Genomic DNA, 20,687 nt, shown 5'->3' with positions numbered 1-20,687 from the left:
GGGATGCAATTCCTAAATATGATTGGTAGATAAAGTAATCAATACATAAATATATAAATAAAAAAAGAAATGTCAATACACTGTTAACTAGCACAGGTTTTAAAAGCCTAGGGAATGAAAAGGGATTGTTTGTTTTGTACTTGCATTATAGCATTTTAAAAAGATATTTATCCTGCTGTTCTTTTCATATACAACTCAAGGTGATGAACATAGTACTTTTTCCTTCTCCTATATTTCTCCCAATGCTTAACTTTTTTAATCAAGGATTGTCATCCCATGATGTTAAAGAGAGTGCAGCAGAGCCCAAATACAGTATCTTTCCTTTTGTCTTAAGACTTATTGAACTAATCCTACTTCACAGATGTGATTCGAAATAGATTGCTTTGCTATAAATTGCTTCCCTATATTTTATGATAGAACCTATCTCAATCTTTAAGGGAGTATGGCTGTTATATCTGGGCTATGAAAATCCAGATGACCACTAGATGACACCAACGAATCAGTATTTTCTGTAATTTTTTGGATTTTGTAACTTCAATATCAAAACTCTAGGAGAGAAAGAGATAGAGAGAGAGAGATTTGGAACACTTTGTGTCAGAGAAAACCTGATTTAATAAGCAAACAAGTTTGAGATGCCATTAGGTGATCATGCCAAATTTATGGAGGAGCGAAATTGAATTCATTGCAAGAGCTGAACCTGATTTAGCTTCCATGTGATTGCTTTATTTTTGTTTTGTTGTTTTGCTTCACAGAACTACTTTGATGGAAAGCTTTCTCCCCAAGGGAAAATGCCATGGATCGAATACAATCGCAAAAAGGTATCCGGCACAGAGTTCATTATTGATTTTTTGGAAGAGAAGCTTGGAGTGAATTTAAACAAACACCTTGGCCCACATGAGAGAGCTGTTTCTAGAGCAGTAACAAAAATGGTGGAGGAGCACTTCTACTGGTAAGTTGACATAGGAATAGGAGTGCTCTTGAAAGAATTAAAGGATGTAGCTGCATTTAATGGCCCTATGAAAACATTTACAATGGAGAACATAATTTTTGTAAGGAGCACAGGACTGTATGCAGTGTGTGCAGTGGACCTGCTGCCAGTGTGTTTCTCCTTTTAGCTACCTGTATGGCAAGACCTTAAGGCAGTGGCCCCGACCTTTTGGGTACCAGGGACTGATTCCGCGGAGAGACGTTTTTCTGCAGATCGGAGGGGGTTTGGTTTTGCATCCCACAGATGGGAGAGAGTTTTTTTCTGCAGACCAGAGGGGGTGTGGTTTCGCTTCCCACTGATGGGGCTTCACTTGTTTGCATGGCCCGGTTTCTGGCATGTCATGGGCCAGTGCCGGTCCACGGACCAGGGGTTGGGGACCCCTGCCTTAAGAAAGACTTAGTTCAAAGTAGTTCAATATGCTTAGACTTAATGCACAGTTGGGAGTTCTCTATTGTAAGACTCTCCAACCCCATTGAAAGTTTTACCCACTTTTAGAAGAAGAAGTCATCCATCTTTCCAATTTAACCTTTGTAACTCCGCATGGCGATGCCTGGGCCTACTGGCACAAATTAGCAATCTTTTTGTAGCTGTAAGTGGACAGGGACATAATAAAAAAGGGGCATAAATGAGGAATAAAACCAAAGTGAAGAAATTAAAATAATTGCTCATCCTTATTTTAAAGGAGAAGTGAGTGCAAATGTGCATAAACACACACACTCCTATCACTTTTTAGATTTTGCAGTGACTCTCCAACCATTGTGCCATTTCCTAAGTTTATATCCATTTAGTTTATTTAATGAGCTAGAAAGGGACGCAATAATTAGGATTAGGGGAAAAGATAATAAAAGTGACTGAAAATATATAGCCCCATTTCTTCTCATTAGTTTGCACCCAAATTATTCTTTTTTAAATTAATTCTCATTGAGCCAGCCAAATGTTTTCTTCTTCCTGATGTGGAGGATTGATGATAATGAAATAAGCAAAGCACCATAGAGGAGTTTCATGTTACTAAAAATACCTTGTCTTATGTGGATTTAATTTTCCTTCCCACCAAGGAAGGAAAGGTTTCCCAAAATAAGCTAATGCATCAGTTAATTGATGGGGTAGAAGGAGAAGATGAAAACACAAAACACTCTGCAGAAGGGAGGTTTGCTTCCAGAATATATAATCCAGGGTTTCAGATAGTGGGTGCACATTTGTCTTTAACGAAACTAGCAGATGCATGTTGAAGGACACAATTCAACTTCCACCTTTTGCAATATGTCTGCAGGCAAACCCAGTGGACTGTCTTTCTCTTGGTTTGTTTGAAAGGATGACTTTTTTTTTTTTTGGGCAAAAGCAGTTGGAGCAGTTTTAGAATCATTTTCTAGGATCCTGAGGGCTCTTGTGCCACATGTATATAAAGTGAATAAGGGAAAAGAAAAAAACAACGAGTCAAACACTGTATAGGGAAGAAAACAAGAAGGAATCAAAATACCTGCTTAGAAATGCAATTGGTAAGTTTCTGGTAACTTTAAGGAAAACACATGAGCGCAGGTCAAATGTAAAATACTTTTACATCTTTGGTGCCTTTCTTCAGCCTTGTAGCTCAGCAGTAGAGGCTCAGGACACAGGAGCAAAGGACAAATCACCCTTGTTATCAGCTTTGTACGTGCCTCTATTGATGTATGTTTTTTCTTCCATTTGAATGAGATGCTTCTCCTCATAAATAATTAAGAGGCATAGATCCACAGACTCTGCAGCAAAGCATTCGCTCTTTCTCCTGGTGTTTTTCTCTCTTCCCTCCAAGCTCTCAGCAGCCCTAACTTGTATGGGTCAGTGTGCTCCATCCTCGATGAACCCCCTCTCACCCCTAGGTATTTGCTCATTTTAAAAAAAAAACACCACAACAATAAGGAAATAACTGAACTTGTGTCATTTTGTAGCTATTCCTGAACGATTTCTGCCATCACTAATTCAACTACGGAGCTCTCAATATCAAGCTTTTCAAGAGTTCTCAAAATCACCTGGCGGGCATGCCTGACAGGTGCATTTGGTGTTACACACAGTCCTTGACTCACAGCAGTGTGTTTGGTGACTATTTAAAGTTACAATTGCACTGAAAAAAGGAACTTCAATTGTTTTGCACCCTTACGACTGTGGCACCCTTCCCATGGTCATATGATCAAAATGTGGACGCTTGGCAACTGGTTCATATTTATGAGCGCTGCAGTGTCTTGAGGTCATGTGACCACCTTTTGCGACCTTCTGACCCGCAAAGTCAATGGGGAAGCCAGGTTGACTTAACAACCGTGTTACTAACTTAACACACGCAGTGGGTCACTTAACAGCTATGGCAAGAAAGGTTGTAAAAGGGGAGCAAGACTCACTTAATAAATGTCTTGTTTAGCAACGGAAATGTTGGGCTCAATTGTTGCCATAAGTCGAGGACAATCAGTACTTAGGTTACGTAAAGCATGTATGATGAGAAGCCATAACGGTCACCTGATAGTCTGCATTCCCTTGGACTCACTTTGTAGCCCAGGTTCCCTGATATCATCTGACATGATTTAACTTGATTCAAAAGTTGTGAGCAATGGGAGAGGTAGTAGATAAGCTCTGTCAGGATGTGACCTGACCTGATCCCATTTAGAAAATACTCTGGGCTTGATAAATATTTCATCCTGCATATTGCTGGGAAACGACTGAGCCTGTTTTCTGGGCAATCTCTCCCTCTCCTTTTGAAGCTAGGGTTTATTCTGCTTTCCAAATAGTCCTGTGCCATATTCAGGAGAGGGCTGTGTGGGGATACTGCTGTGAAGGAGAACTAATAATCCCACCAACATAATTTTCGCTCTCAAATATTTGTGCCATCTGTTATTTTTCAATCTACATGACAGTTCCTTTGCTTCACAACTTTTTCCTAGTCATTCATTTGCAGTTTGCTGACATTGGAAGAGCAAAAAGGGATCCACTCACTTTTACAATAGAGGTTGTACTTCCATCAGTTTTCCATAGCTAGACTATTTGTTTTACATCACGCAGCTTCATCCTGTTCTTCCATCAAAAAAAAAAAAAAAAATCACCTAGAAGGCTCACCTACAGTAACAAACACAAGATACTTGATATCTAGAAGCCAGCACTTTAAACAATATGATTTTTCAAAAGGAAAAAAGGGATTGGGAAGAAAGGGGAAAAGGAATACATGAAATGGGAGCATCAATCTTTAAAGTCGAAAGAGCATGTGAGCTGGCAAGTAGCACTAGATCAGGGGTGTCAGACTCGCAATGTCACATGACGTGTCGTGATGTATCGTGACTTTTTTTGCCATTGTTGGTTTCGCTATGATGCATCTGCCCCGCGGGTCGGCAGTTTGACACTCCTGCACTAGATGGCTCCAAAAAGTGACCAAGGACAAACATTGTAATGTGTGCATATCAAATCCTCTCACGAGAATTACAACCATGATTTCTCCAACCTGCTCTCTTCCAGATGTTTTGGACTCCACCTCTATAGATGTTCATCTTTTTGACTGTGGGTTATAGAGAAGTCCAAAGTATCAACAGGACATTAGTTTGGAGGAAGCAACACTAGCCAGTTAAACCATTTCTACTTCAAATAAGAAAATCCTTCTTATTTGAGGTTCAGACAAACTTCAGTTTTTTAAGAAAACATTGCAAATTTTATTAAAGCAAATAATTTAATAAATAACTCAATCACCCAGTTCTTCCTCTCCCTTTTTGAAAGTATATCCAACAGTAAGACGTTGTAGTCCATTCTTTCCTAACCTGATATTCTCCATAAGAGTTTGACTACCTTTCCCATAAAGTTTGTTCCTGGGCACCAAAATAGGTTGGTATTGCCCGATAGCTTCTTCTGTGAAGTACTTTTTTCCATCTAGCACAATAAGGTCAACGGTGGGGAAGCTGCCGCCTTCTCATATTCTATATTTCTTTACTGCAGTTATAGCACTGCTGGAAATCAATATTGTGGTTGTCTTCAATGTTTAGGACCTTAGCCTATTGCCAATGGGTGGACAATCTCCATGAGACCCAGAAGATGCTTTCCCTTGGTGGGCCTTTTAGTGACCTACTGAAGTCGATTCTGTGCCACATCACCAAAGGAATTGTGAAGCGGGAAATGTACGGACATGGCATTGGCCGCTTCTCTGAAGAAGAAATATACAAGCTGATGGAGAAAGATATGCGCTCGTTGGCCAGTCTTCTGGGTAATGAATAGTACATTTCATTACATTCTGTAGGCATCTTTCTTCCTTTGCAATTTCTCGTTTTTGTTTAAACTTCAGTATTACTTTTAGCTAGTCATGTGACTGTCTTGAAGTTTTTGAATTTACATGGGCCTGCATGACTAATGACCCATTCAGTTACACTAGTATGAAGTACAGAGTGTCCTCGACTTACTGCTGCCACAAAAAAGGTTGTAAAATCAAAGAAGAGACTGGACAGCCATTTGTCCGAAATGGTATAGGGTTTCCTGCCTAAGCAGGGGGGTTGGACTAGATGACCTCCAAGGTCCCTTCCAACTTTACTACTACTACTACTACTACTACTACTATTATTATTATTATTATTATTATTATTAAATAGGCCATGTGACCAGTGGTGGGATTCAGCCAGTTCGCACCACTTCGGCAGAACTGGTAGCTAATTTTTTGTTGCCCCGGGCCCAGAATGGGCTTCCAGAAGTGGTATCCACACAGAGAACCAGTTGTTCACGTATCTGAATCCCACCACTGCATGTGACTGACCCATTTTATAACCGTTAAGACATAAGACCATAATGAGCAGGCTCCTTTAGGGCCTTTGTTGAGGACTACCTATACTATAGTACAACTCAGATTTTCCTGTTCCACTGTGAACAGTACTAACTAAAGCTTCTATTAATTCAGTATTTCTGTTATACATGCTTGGTCAAACATTTTGGGGTTAATGGGCCACAAACTGTGCAGGCTAGATTTTACCATGCTATTCTTCAGCTTGGAAATAGACTTCAATAGTAATAATTACTTATGATTTATTTACTAATTAATTCTCCACAAGAAGTAGTTTTACTCACCTACCCAAAGAGTTTGGAACGATTATTCTTTATACACCTCCTTGTAGCTTACAGTACTACAATGCATTGAAATGGAATGAGTTGAAAGGCACAAATTCATTGAAACTTGAAACTTCTAACTTAGAATGAAGAGTTGGCCCAAGAAGCTATCAAATCCCATCCCAGAAACCTCTTAATTTCTTGAAAGGATTTGAAGGCTCCAGGCTTATCAATGATGGCATATGTTCACCAATATTATAATGCACAGTTTGAGCTTAACATATTGGGGTATATTATGAGACATAAGAAGCATTCATTTTATTTAATTGTATAATGTTTGGAAAGATTTGCACGTCATTTGTATTTCTATAACTGTCTGGCTTGGTATAGCAACCAAACAGGACAGGTAAAGACTCCAGTAGATAGTTAGGACTGCAGAAAAACTAATTGCAACAACCCTGCTTTCCATTGAGGATCTGTATATTGCGTGAGTCAGAAGGAGTCCTGAGAACATATCAGCAGACCCTTCACATCCTGGACGTAAACTGTTTCAACTCCTCCCCTCAGAATGTTGCTATAGGGCATTCCATGCTAAAATAAAATACAGGGACAGTTTTTTTCCTCTTGTGCCATCATTTCGCTGAACACCTACTGTAATTCTCACAGTGCTGTCTAATGTTTATGTATATTTACCCATGTAGTGTGACTATTTATTATTCTTATTATCTTTAATACCCCCTCTCATTGGTATATTATTAGTAATATTAATATTGTGATTCTCATTAATCTGTTGCTTTGCATGTACACCAAGCGCTTCTGCACTAGAGACAAATTTCTTGTGTGTCACACTTGGCCAAATAAAGTATTCAGTCCAATCCAATTTGATACAGTGTTGCCTGTTAAATCCGGATCATACCTTTGCAAGGTAACTTTCTGATGAAAGAGATAGCAAATTAGAGGTTACCGGAGACTTGAATCAGAATTCCAGGATTCAGCTTGTTTTCCAGAAAGTTTAATAAGTTATTATAAATCTCCCCTCTCATTAAAAATAAAAGGCCCTTTGAGTCACCTAAATGTTCTGTGCCTATTGAAGCCCTACTGGAGAAGCTTCATGGCTGAATTGAGTCACACGAGGTGCTCCTTGAAGATACATTTCTCCATTTCTATCAGCGAGGTCGCTGAATTCAGTTCCATTCCAACAATGGCCGAGGGTTTGCTATTCCCATTTATGGACCGAGCCTGTTTGGAGTGATATCACCTCCACTGCAAAAACTGCACAAAGGAATTTTGCTGGACAGGAAGTACATAGCGAGGTATTGGATTGCCCAAGCATCTTATACTGCATAAGCTCTTACATATTTGGGACTGTGAGGAACTGGTATGTTCTTGGGATTGGGCATCATCACCTGCATTTTGCCTAATCACCTGGAAAGACTACTGCTTACGGGCTAAATAGAAAATTGTTTGAAAATTATGATTTTGCCATAACTAAGAGTCATCTGCATTTGGGAAACAAATTGTCAAGCAGAGGAAAATCAGGAAGTCGAGGCAGTTTAAAATGAATATAAAGATTTATTGCAAGCTCTTGCTCTGTACAAGAATCTGAACTACTAACTGTCAGAGCAAATTGGCGGTAGATAAGAGTCAAGGAATTCAAGCTGGGCTGGACTTAGATCTCTTACGGGCGTGAAGGGACTCAAGACTGATGATGAGTTTGACCCCTCCCTCAGGCTCAGCCTGGTCATCTTCTACAAAAACCTTATCAAATGCAACAATGCATATACAACAGTGTGTGTATATGTGTGTTTTTATGTATGTACATATACATAAGAGCCAATTAGGCTGTGAAAAAAAATGGTGTCATCACAAATCTATTAAATTCTTCAGAGCAACAGGCTTCAGATATAGCCAAACATATACTGAATGTTCCATACTCTTTTTTTTAAAATGGGTTAATTAATGAAAAATCCATGAAGGAGTAGAGATCACAACAACTAATTCCATTTTACAGAATAATTGTATGTATCAGTATAAACCGTCACGTGTTGAACTGCTTCGTTTACTCTTTTGAAGGAATTAGCAAGCATATATAAGACTGAAAGCTAGGGTATACATTAAGAAAGACAAATGAAATAAAATATCACAACCCGCTTAAATGTTTTTTGACATCTGTTTATTTTCTAGGTGATAAAAAGTATATAATGGGACCCAGGCTTTCCACTTTAGATGCTACGGTGTTTGGTCATCTGGCTCAGGCAATGTGGACGTTGCCAGGAACTAGACCTGAGCGCCTCATTAAAGGTATGAATGCTTTAATCCAGCAGGAACATAACTCCTGTTCTGAGTCAGCTTTAAACCTTGTTCATGCACTAACAAAAAAATGTATGAATAAGGAGATTAGAGTCCATACTCATCCTTCCCGTCCAGCATCTGCTTGTTGAAAAAGGTCCAGAAAGGAGCCCTTTAGATAGGATTTGCCAGCTGATCGGAAGTCCTGGGCAATACACTATCTGGGGGGAGGTGATGCAATTCATATGTTAAATCTTATCATGGAACTGGGCGAAGTAGATCAGATCTGATGAATACTGTGAAGGATGGTGGGACGCCTGGCCCTATTTTTTCAGCATTTGATGTTTTTCATATCTCACTTTATTTGTCATGAGAGAAACAAAGAACCACAGTATGTAGGTGCCACTTCTAAATCTAACAACTTATATCGGTCATTGAAAACTCCGCCAGATCTCTGCCACATGCTTTCAAACATATAATGGGAGCGTAAGAATGTTCTTTTAAAAATGAAAGCTGGGATTTTTAGGGAGTCACAGAGGAACTCTGATACTCTTCAGGAAGAGCTGCCCTAAAATGACATTGGAAAACGTTGACCAAAGTATTGATGAAGGAAAACATGTGTGTGATGTATCAGATATTGGCAGAAGGGAAGAATTTTCTTATTGTTGTTTTTGGAAACATTTCCATTTATTCTGGCAACTGGATGATGAATTCTGATTTTCTGCATCTTATGGCCAGATGTCCTTGATCATTTCAGAACATGTATGTATGTACCGGTATGTATGTATGTATACCCATGCATATATACATATATGCACACAAGTACTTGGCCAGCATAGAAATAAAAGGATATCAAACAGCGGTGTGTCTAAAGCAGGTTGTATATTACAGTTTTTAGTATAGTAAATACTCACCATTTTCTGGTAGTAATTTGGGCTCTCAGAGAAAGCCTAGTTCTTGTTATAAAAGTTAAAATGGAGGGTTTCCTTCTCTGTATTTAGGAATAAAGTGAATAGCTACAAGTAGAATAGTAAGATAATTAAAAGTTTTATTTGCTTTACTAATTTACCTACTAGTTCTTTGACAAAATGCCTTGAGTTTTTATTAGTTTTATTACTGAGCACCAAGCTAGAAACCAGGAGACTGTGAATTCTAGTCCTACCTCCTTAGGCATAAAACACAGTTGGATACCTTTGGGCCAGTCACTCTCTCTCTCAGCTCAACACACCTCACAAAGTTACTGTTGTGTGGAAAAATTGGAGGAGGAAGAGGTATTAGTATGTTTACTGCCTTGAATTATTTATAAAAATAGTAAAGGCAGAATGAAAATATAAAATAAAATGCTATAATTTTCTGTTTTTCTATTGCCTTTCACACTGAGACACCAATCTGCCTATAACTTTCAAAGGGGCAATTTGCATTTTTTCCAAATATTTTGACAATGTCTGTGGAACAGAACCCTATCTTAAGTTTCTAAACTGAGTAGAAGGTCCATTTCTACTAAAATGGAAGTTGCGTTTGCACTGCAGTAACACTGAGATCTGGATTCAGAGTAACTAAAGTTTACCAGCCAAGGATACAAAGGTGTTGTGAGATTAAAAACCAAATTTAGTGGTTTATCTGCTAAAATACAGTGCCTCAGAGAGGCCTAGGAATACATTTAGAAATTAACTTTTTGTTGATAATGCTGTAAGTTAAATTATTGTCAATGATAGCTGATGGCTTCTTCAGAGTTTAAAGCTGCTTCAAGAGGAAGGATGTTTCCACCATAATTTTACCTAGATTATTTTAGATAATCTGATTGTTTTAGCCAGCACAGTGCTTTGTGGTTAAGAAAATATGTATCCAGAATTTCTCAGATGAGAGTAATATCTACTAATACAGTAAAAGAATGTATAGGTTATGAACAGTGGTTATAATGGATGGTATAGTGTTAGTCTGCAAAAAAATTCCATTGGAATTCCCTGCTTTCTACAAGATTTTTGCTATAACAGCCTTCCAGCATGCCGTAGATAATTTAGACCACTTTCTTCAGATTGATGTTAGAATCCGAGTTCCATAAGCCCCAGTTTATCTGATCAATGGAGCTAATGGAGTTTCCTGGGACTTGTAATTCAGCAAACCTAAAGGCAACAGTGTTGTAGAAAGTTAATTTATAAAAACAATGTTAGGGTGATCCTCACAAATAATGTGTGGAAGCCCGTATGACAAGGTTTCTCATTAACCTGTCCCATGGGCCATGAATTCACTGGTTAATGGGCGGGAGCGTTGCACAAGGACAAGTATTTGTTCACGGAAGTGTGACATAATATGGAGAACAAGCATCAGCACTGCTTTTGATATAGTTCTGATGTTGCAGTTCATTTTGTGTCCAATTCATTTATTTATTCTGAAAGCATATACCCCATTTTTTCCTATTAAAAATTGACAGGTGCCTTTGATAATCCTAGCAACAAATGTTTGCAGTAGATCTGAACCAGGCTACACATTAAATGCATGTTATTATTGCTCTAAAGCAGGTGTGTCAAACTGGTGGCCCACAGGCCACGCCCATCCCAGCTTCACAAAAGCAAAAAACATCACAATTACGTCATGATATGTCACATGATGCGATCATTCACCTGTGCTCTAAAGTGAAACTGAGTCATACAGTATGGGCAAACATAACAGCTCTTGAAGAATATGCATCACAAGCATCCACCCTTCACCCTGTTCCCCCAAAAGTTGAATATGTTTGTGATTTTAATGTTCATTTTCTTTTTATATGAGTGCTGGTTATTTTTAGCAACAGGATTTCAACATCACCTTTTTTTCATAAATACCCACAAATCTATTTGAATTGATTTGAATTCAATACTTGAATAATTTGTCATTAAAAAGTCTATGTTCTAGAATAAGAACATGGAAGTCATCAATAACTTGCCCATACTGTGGCAATTACCTGGCATGGCATTAGACCTCCATGAAGGTTTTGGATAAGATCCAGCGGTGGGTTTCAGCCAGTTTGCACCACTTTGGCGGAACCAATAGCTAATTTTTTTGTTGCCCAGGCCCAGAATGACTTAATGACTTCTGGAAGCAACATCCACACAGAGAACCAGTTGTTCACATATTTGAATCCCACCACTGATAAGATGCAGAACTTTTCTGTAAGAGATCTGCTACTGAGGACAGTTGTTTACTTTATCTTGGAAAGAACATTTTATAAAGAATGGAAAAAGAAACCTGATATGGTTAAAGAACTGCAATTATTTATAGTGGTTCCTGTGATCTAGGAGGCTGAGAAACAAGTCTACCAAGATAAATAACTCTGATCTTGGAACATTGATCTATTAGGTCCTCTCTTATTTTTCACTGGCAAATCTGGCATCTGGACATGTTGCAGCTAAAAACTATAATGGTTGAAATCTGAGAAAGCTATCCAGCTCCAAACACAACACACAATACTTGTCTTGGAGTGGATAAAGGAAAACAATAATAATATCTAATACAGGTGTGGCAAATGGTCACTTTATGCCATTGTGAAGAGAAAGAAATATAAAACTGATACATAAATAAAAGCCTTTTTCCAGTCTCTTTCAGCTATTAGCACTTGATATGGCTCATTGCCTATCATTAAGTTTTGTTCTCTTGTAAAAATTAGATGTCTCCACAAAAAGTTGTGTCCTACCTAGGCTGACACTGAAAAGAGTTCCTCAGGCTGAGCTCTAATTGTGGTGACAAAGGAAGAGCGATCCTTTGGCTTTCTCCTGGAATTTCGTCATCACTTCCCAGTGTAGGCTTGATTCTGGAATTTCCTGCTGATCTCCCATTCAAACACTGACCAAAACTTCAAATCATCCAAGGACAGCTAGAGGTAGGAAAAGAGATTAATTTATGAGTTAAACTCACCTTAGCACCAAAGAGGAGGAAAGTCCACGCTCATATTTTGCTGCTATGATCAACTTCACTGTGTAAATGACTCCCATATTTCTATACATGGATGTAGACTTTGTATGACCATGTATAATGGAATATGGAACTCATTTATACAGAACATAGTATGTTAAGAGAAAAGGTAGTCATATCAGAAAGATACATATCCTTGAACAATACTTGCATTAGAGAAGTGTATATAGAATTGCAATTGTTTATTGTTATAATGACATACACTATATAACATACACAACATCTTCATCAACGATTTGGACGGGGGGATAGATGGGGAACTCATCAAATTTGCAGATGACACCAAGCTGGCAGGAATAGCCAACACTCCAGAAGACAGGCTTAGGATACAGGAGGATTTGGACAGATTTGAACACTGGACGCTATCTAACAAAATTAAATTCAATGGTGAAAAAAGTAAGGTTCTACATTTAGGCGAGAAAAACCAAATGTACAGGTATAGTATAGGGGGTACCTTGCTCAATATGATAGGGATCTCGGAGTCCTAGTGGACAATCATTTAAATATGAGCCAGCAGTGTGCTGCAGCTGCCAAAAAAGCCAACACAGTGCTAGGCTGCATTAACAGAGGGATGGAGTCAAGATCACGCAAAGTATTAATACCATTCTACAATGCCTTCGTAAGGCCACACTTGGAATACTGCATCCAGTTTTGGTCACCACGATGTAAAAAAGATGTTGAGACTCTAGAACGAGTACAGAGAAGAGCAACAAAGATGATTAGGGGACTGGAGGCTAAAACATATGAGGAATGGTTGCTGGAATTGGGTATATCTAGTTTAGTGAAGAGAAGGATGAGGGGGGACATGATAGCAGTGTTCCAATATCTCAGAGGCTGCCACAAAGAAGAGGGAATCAAGCTATTCTCCAAAGCGCCTGAAGGCAGGACAAGAAGCAATGGATGGAAACTAATCAAGGAGAGAAGCAACCTAGAACTAAGGAGAAACTTCCTGACAATTAGAACAATTAACCAGTGGAACAACCTGCCTCCAGAAGCGGTGAATGCTCCAACACTGGAAGTTTTTAAGAAGAAACTAAACAGCCATTTGTCCGAAATGGTATAGGGTTACCTGCCTATGGGGGTTGGACTTGATGACCTCTAGGGACCCTTCCAACTTCTTATTACTATTACTACTACTACTACGGGGATTTTTCTTGTATTTTTTTCACTTTTTGTTAGAGCACCTTTTATGTGTTCTTTCCCTCCCACTTCTTTTTAATAATGGATGTATCACTGTCACTATCATTTTTATGTTTTGCTCTTTTGCTTCTTTTTGTTATTAATTAGAAAGCAACAGAAAATGCATAAATAAATAAGTAAACTTCATAGTATCCCTCCTCCCCCTCCAAAGTCCCAATGTACCAGGAGACTAAATCACAAATACTAGAGGATTGTGCAGAATCCTCATATTCCGTTCCCCACCCTCCATTCTTGAAGATGGTCTTTACTATATTGGATTAGCTTGCAGGACTACCATAATCCCTTACTCACCATCCTGCTTTTTGCAACAAGAATAATTACACTAATAGATTTTCTCTACAGGCATTAGAATGCAACTCTGGGCATGTTTAGAAATTCAGAAAAAAAAATCATTGGCTTTTTTTTAAAGGTTCACGCTAAAAAGATGAATTCTTCTGTCTTTGACTCTGCTAGACACATTACTGAGTTATCACAGCAATGCCAAGCCCTGGCTCTCTGACTTGTTTTGCAGGAAGAAGCAATTTCTTCCTACCAGGAAGATTAAAACACTTCTTTAGATCAGCTCTGTGTGAATCATTGCTAGGACTCTTCATTCGGGAGCTAAAAACATTGAAAAGCTTCCAAAATCATCAGAAGATTGATTATATGTTTTCTTTTATATTTCCACAGGCTAGCTCTTTTTAAAAATGAAAAGAGGGACATTTTGGATTTATGGCTTATTAGGAGTGGGAGGAAAGTACACATGGCCCACGGCCCTCCACCATAGATACTCATGCTACATTTCCTCCTCCCTGAAACATTATGCATAAACCTCTAAAGCTGTAATTTTAGGTTCATAGCAATAAGGCAGTTCATACTGTGACAAAGCAATGCATAAAAGATGTTCATATGCAAAGTATCCCGCTGTTCTGAGAGAAATTTCTGTAGTTATTCCTTCTCCTCTATTTCTATGCCCTTCTTTCATGTACTTAGAGATTCTGGAGAAGAATGGACAATGGAGACGCTCTCTCTCTCTCTCTCTCTCTCTCTCTCTCTCTCTCTCTCTCTCTCTCTCTCTCTCTGTGTGTGTGTGTGTGTGTGTGTGTGTGAGAGAGAGAGAGAGAGAGTGATGGAATTTTTAAATAATGCTGCTATCTGGTGGTTCAAACATATTACCAATGTATTCTCTTATACATCTCTACTTTTTTTGAGAATGTAAATACAGGTAGTCCTCAACTTACGACCACAATAGAGCCCAAAATTTATGCTGCTAAGTGAGAAATTTGTTAAATGAGTTTTGCCCCATTTTACGACTTTTTTCACCACATTTGTTAAATGAACCACTACAGCTGTTAACTTAGTAACACAGTTGTTAAGTGAATCTGGCTTCCTCATTGACTTTGCTTGTCAGAAGGGCGCCAAAGGGGGAATCACCTGATCCTGAGACACTGTAATCGTCATAAATGTGAACCGGTTGTCAAGCATCCAAAAGTGAATCACGTGACCATGGGGATGCTGAAACGGTCATAAGTGTGAAAAATGGTCATAAGTCACTTTTTCCAGTGCCTTGGTAACTTCAAACAGTCACTAAAGGAACTGTTGTAAGACGAGGATTACCTGTACAATAGTTTGAAGATTCACACTGTGGTAACCCTATTCTCCTCCCCCTCTTGGTGTTTTTCCAGGAGAATTGATTAACCTCGCTATGTACTGTGAGAGAATAAGGAGGAAATTCTGGCCCGAGTGGCACTACGATGAAGACAACACGTTGTATGAATCGGAAGAAAGCAGCGAAGCGAGTAAAAGTCACCCACTGCAGGACTTCAGTTTTTATTCAAGGACAGAAACATTTGATGATGAAGGACCTGAAAACAGCTTTTCCCAAACACCTGACACCGATTACACAGGGCACTCCCTCTTTGATTCTGACGTGGATATGGATGACAGCACAGATCATGAACCATGCAAGTGATATGTCTGAAACAGACCACTCCATTTTGTGTCAGAAGCATCCATCCGTCTTGGGACTCAGGCCAACTGGCTCAGGTTTCAAAGAGCCCCTTGTCGGTCGGGAAGAGACCATTATGCGTAACGCTATCTTCATATGTCCTTTGGACCCCTTTCACCTTTTTCTCATCTTAGAAAAGAGTTCCAATGGATCCTAGGCCAGCCGGTTTTAATAACTGTCACTATGAAATTGAAAAGATGACAAGGAAGGTAATGGGGGTGGGAAGGAGGATTGGCGTTAAAACATAAGTATGCAGACCTTCCCAGGATGATGTAGAGAAGCCAAGAAGTGAAGAAAATCTCATTTTGGTGTTCTAACCTTCTCCTCGGTGGACTTCCTGTCCTCAGGGCACGATGCAGTGAAATCAGTACAATGAGGAACGGTAACATCTTTCCACTTTGGGTGTGCCAGGTGACCCCTTGCACAGGTGGTAACACAGGTCCCCCAAAGAAGTGGTCTCGAAGAAATGTTCACAAAAGTTTTAAAAATGACCGTTTTGTTTTTGCATTGAAGCCAATCATGTATTGCTCCTCTCTGTTGAATTGTATTTTTATTTAATTTGTTTTGATAGCCTTACATTTTCAAAGGAGAAAATGCATCCTCCTCGGTTTGTTCCTTTGTGTCAATTCTGCTGCCATAATTATTCAGACTAGAATATAATAATTATACCAAAAGATTGCAAGATCAATCATAGCAAGTGATGAGGGTGGAGAATTGGTTGGGCGTATTGAAGCAGACTTGATTCTCGTTGGCCCCCAGAAAGCAGAAGCAGACAGCCTTTACCCAAGAGCAGTTATCAACTTTTACTTTCTCTCATTCAAATTGTATGTATTGCATACATTTATTTCTGCCTTGGATTAATGCCCTGCCTTTCCACTTACACAAGGAGCCTCTTACTTAGTAAAATCTTGCAATAGACTTGAATCTTTCCACTGATAGCATTCCAGTCCATCACGCAACACCTGTTGATTATAATCATAGCAAGATTTTTGATCAGGGCCAATCACCTGGACAATCAGGCTTGGCTAGATGCATATTGTAAACATCTACTATGTATTTTGGGATGTAGTATAACAATTGCATATGTAAAATACAGGTAGTTCTCGACTTACAACAGTTCCTTTCGTGACCCTTCAAAATTACGACGTTGAAAAAAGTGGCTTGTGACCAATTTTTTCACACTTGCGTCTGTTGCAGCATCATGTGATCAAAATTCAGATGTTTGGCACAACTGACTCAAATTTATGACAGTTGCAAGTGTCCCAGGGGTCATGTGTCTATCTTTTGCAACCTTCTAACAAGCAGAGTTAACGGGGAAGCCGGATTCAATTAGCAAGCAGTTGCAATTGATTCACTTAACAAATGTGGCAAGAAAGGTCATAAAACGGGGCGAAATTCACTTAATAAGTAGCTCACTTAGTAAGAGAAATTTTGGGCTCAGTTGTGGTCGTTAAGTTGAGGACTACCTGCATTTTGTTTTTAGTTCTTTGGTCCACTGTGTAAAGACGTTTCTAAAACATTTGCAAAATCCATCAATGTTACTATATAACTGTGCAGGGCTTAATTTGGGGAAGAAGAAATGCTGCAAGGAGCTGTAACTTCTGCTCCTCGGGTCTTTATCTGATAGGTGTGTTTACAGTTATTTAAGGGGAACAGTAGATACTTGTTTAATTGTAGGATTTATTTATTTATTATATCTCTCATTGCAAAGCACGTGGCTTTGTTTTGGAGAGACTGATTTTGGAGTTTATTTGATTATATTGATATTGACATCCACACTCTTATTTTTTTGAACCCAAAACAGTTTTCAAGAGGCTTTGTTATCTGTGAAGCTTTACTGTAAGATTCCCGCCCCACCTCATTTTTCCTAAAACGAGCTACTGCCTTTTCATCAGACATAGATGCTGTCGCTTCCACGTAGTGGATTTTGTTTGTCATGGCCCCTGTGTACCTGTTGCATGCGGTCCTGAGATCAGTGCTTATTTATTTATTTATTTATTATCAACCTGTATAACCCATCCTGATCCCAACAGAGTCGGGATGGGGTGCAACAAAACCAAGAGCAAAAGAGAAATGCAAAAATAAAAGCTCAGTGTAAGCTGTTAAAATAATATCATTAAAAAACCAATAGTAACCATGCCCTTGACTAATCTAATCAATGGGCTGAGTGCATGCTGCAATTAAGCTATTTTAGCCGGTTTACTGAATGCCAGCAGGTTTGAGGCCATCCATTCTTTGGGTGGAAGGAAGCTCCTGGTCTGAGCCCACGTACCTCTTGTGGGGGGGGGGATCTACATCAGACCCACTCCTGATGATTGGACTGCAGAGGCAGGTTCAGTTCTAATAAAGCACGGTCTTCAAAAATCCAGAGTTCAAAAGGGAAAAACTTTTCAGGTAACAGCATTTTGAAGGGAGCTTGAAACCCTTCTAGCAACCTGTGTAGTGACTTCCCATCAGGAGTCCAGCTGCTGCATTTTATACCAGTTGTAACTTCTGGAATGTAGAGAATGTAGAGTGTGTTTCTATGGTTGAAGGACGGTTATAATCCTTCTACCACCGTGTGGTGACCAAGGCATGGGTTACCGTTACCAGGCATGTTCGCCCAAGTAGAGTCACAATAGGTTCTCCAGATGGAGATGAGCAAAGACCACTTTGATCACAGTTTACTATTTGCTGTGTTAGCAGAAGGGAAGAGTCTAGGTCCGGGGTCTTCCAACCTGGCGCTTTTATGACTTGTGGACTTCAACTCCCAGAATTCCTCAGCCAGGCACGTGTGCCTGGCTGAGGAATTCTGGGAGTTGAAGTCCACAAGTCATAAAAGGGCCAAGTTTGAAGACCCCCTGGTCTAGGTGAAACCTCCATTCAAATCCTCACAGTCTTCAGCATCTAGTTCAGGACTTTTAGGACTTGGGCTACGGTGGCAATATATACCGATGACACCTCACCCCTCCCAAATGCTGATTGACCTCATCTTTCATTTCCACCCCATCAGGAGATGTTAAAGAAAATGGGGGAGGACATGGAGTCCTGAAGAATCTTTGTTGGAGTTCCCGAAGCTTGAGGGCAGGTCCTGACTGCTGAAACTGCCCACTGATGTGGGAGCAAAACCACCGTAAAATAGTGACCCCAATTCCTGCAAGTGGTCCAGAAGAATAGTATGGTTGATGGTGGTACTGAACACCACCGAAGAGTCTTAATAGGCACAAGAGGGACACACTTCCCCCTCCCCCATTTAGTTCCAAACGAAAGTCATTGACAAAGCGAGCAACGCCATTTCTGCTTCATTATACTGTCGGTTGATTTTTTTTTAAAGCCCTGAATAATCCATATGTCATTTAAAAGTATAGAATGTGGATAATAGCTGTTCTTAGAGTTCCATAGATATTTTGTTGCTTTTGAAATTTTGAATAATAATAATAACAACAGTTGCCTATCCCATGTCCTTGAGAAGGACCTGATGGGTGGATTAAAATGCCAGATCCAATCTAAACTTCTGGCTGACTGGGTGAGCAACTCTAATAAGATAACAGCATTCTGGAATTTTCAGTGAAATTAACAAAACCTGTTTCTCCCTCACCTTCCTTCCCTCTTGTGTTCTCCTTTTGCTGGTTTCAGATATACCTGAAAGAACGGAAAGGTTGACAGTTGCATTCGATCCCTCGTGCCTTGTCTATGGTCTTATTATTTGGAGATGGCTCCAACTGAAGCCTTAAGCCTTGTGAGGGCAGGAATTTTGTTTCCTTCCTCTGAAATAACTGCTGCATTGCAAACGCCATTGATACACAGAATATCTTTATTTTTACCAATATCCTACTCTTTAAATAAAATGACCCTATTTCCAGTGAGCCTTCCAATTCATACAAATGTAATGTGAATGAATATGCAGATGAATTAATATAATGCATAGCAGCGACCTAATCCAAAGAAAATTTTATACCAAATGAAATCTGAGAGAAAGAAAGTTCCAACTTACTGAAAAGATAGCAGAAATTAAATCATATAACACATTGAGACATAAGGTAATTTGTTTGGTTTTGGCTTAGCACAGTGCATGAATTCAATGGGTTGTAAATCTTGGTATATGGTATAACTTAAATGTGTGATTCTAGGTACTATAACTCTCAGGTTTTAAAAAGCATATAGTCCTCAATGTACTACCACAATTGGGACCAGAACTTATATGGCTAAGTGAAACAGTCATTAAATGAGTCACACTTGATTTTACAATCATTTTTACCCTGGTTGTTAATGGTTAAGTGACTCCGGCTTCGCTTGTTGACTTTGCTCATTGGAAGCTGGCTGGGAAGATCACGAATGGTGCCCACAAGATCCCAGGTTGCTGTCATCATTGTAAATACATGGTGGTTGCCCACATTTTGATCATATGACTATGGGGAGGCTGCAATGAATGTAAGTGCAAAAACTGGTTAGAAGTGACTTTTCAGTGCTGTTGTAACTTTGAATGTTCTTTAAATGAATGGTCATAAGCCAAGGACTACCTGTAATCAAGACAAGACTTAGCACAGTAATGAACCTAAGTTTTTAGTGAACCTGCTCTGGGAATTACTCCACTCTTGTCAGATCAGGCAAAGGGCCTCTGGAGCAGATCTGAATATCTGAGAGAGGTTTAGCTTAGAGATGAAAGAGCTTGAATTAGTCAATTGCTAAGCAATTTATTGCTTTGAGTAGAATAGAATAACAGAGTTGGAAGGGACCTTGGAGATCTTCTAGTCCAACCCCCTGCTCAGGCAGGAAACCCTATACCATTTCAGACTAATGGTTGTCCAGTCTCTTCTTAAAAACTTTCAGTGTTGGAGCATTCACAACTTTTGGAGGCAGGTTGTTCCACTGATCAATTGTTCTAACTGTCAGGAAATTTCTTCTTAGTTCTAGGTTATTTCTCTCCTTGATTAGTTTCCATCCGTTGCTTCTTGTCCTGCCTCCAGGTGCTTTGGAGAATAGCTTGACTCCCTCTTCTTTGTGGCAACCCCTGAGATATTGGAACGCTGCTATCATGTCATCCCTAGTCCTTCTCTTCATTATACCCAGTTCCAGCAACTGTTCTTTATATGGTTTAGCCTCCAGTCCCCTAACCATCTTTGTTTTTCTTCTATGTACTCTTTCTAGAGTCTCAACATCTTTTTTACATTGTGGTGACCAAAACTGGATGCAGTATTCCAAGTGTACCCTTACCAAGGCATTGTAGAATGGTATTAATACTTCACGTGATCTTGATTCTAT

The 20,687-nt window shown here is 39.4% G+C and overlaps 1 protein-coding gene across 5 annotated transcripts in view; it reads left to right on the top strand.

Annotated features, from left to right (window-relative positions):
• FAXC (failed axon connections homolog, metaxin like GST domain containing) overlaps positions 1-20,687 on the top strand; it is a 52,206-nt gene that overhangs the window by 12,558 nt on the left and 18,961 nt on the right. For 4 of the 5 annotated variants that reach the window (XM_039356076.1, XM_039356074.1, XM_039356073.1 and 1 more), the window contains 4 exons: positions 753-949; positions 4,978-5,195; positions 8,207-8,323; positions 15,124-18,162. In XM_039356076.1, coding sequence (XP_039212010.1) covers positions 753-949; positions 4,978-5,195; positions 8,207-8,323; positions 15,124-15,410 — 819 coding nt within the window. In that variant the 3' untranslated portion in view covers positions 15,411-18,162. Of the gene's footprint in view, positions 1-752; positions 950-4,977; positions 5,196-8,206; positions 8,324-15,123; positions 18,163-20,687 lie in introns of those variants that run through there. The other variant, XM_039356075.1, reaches the window with a different exon arrangement.

Source organism: Crotalus tigris, unplaced genomic scaffold (assembly GCF_016545835.1).
Source record: "Crotalus tigris isolate CLP2741 ecotype Arizona unplaced genomic scaffold, ASM1654583v1 scf7180000018784.18638703518:1950463, whole genome shotgun sequence".
NCBI classification, from domain to species: Eukaryota; Metazoa; Chordata; class Lepidosauria; order Squamata; family Viperidae; genus Crotalus; species Crotalus tigris.
This window is presented reverse-complemented; position numbering and strand designations above follow the sequence as displayed.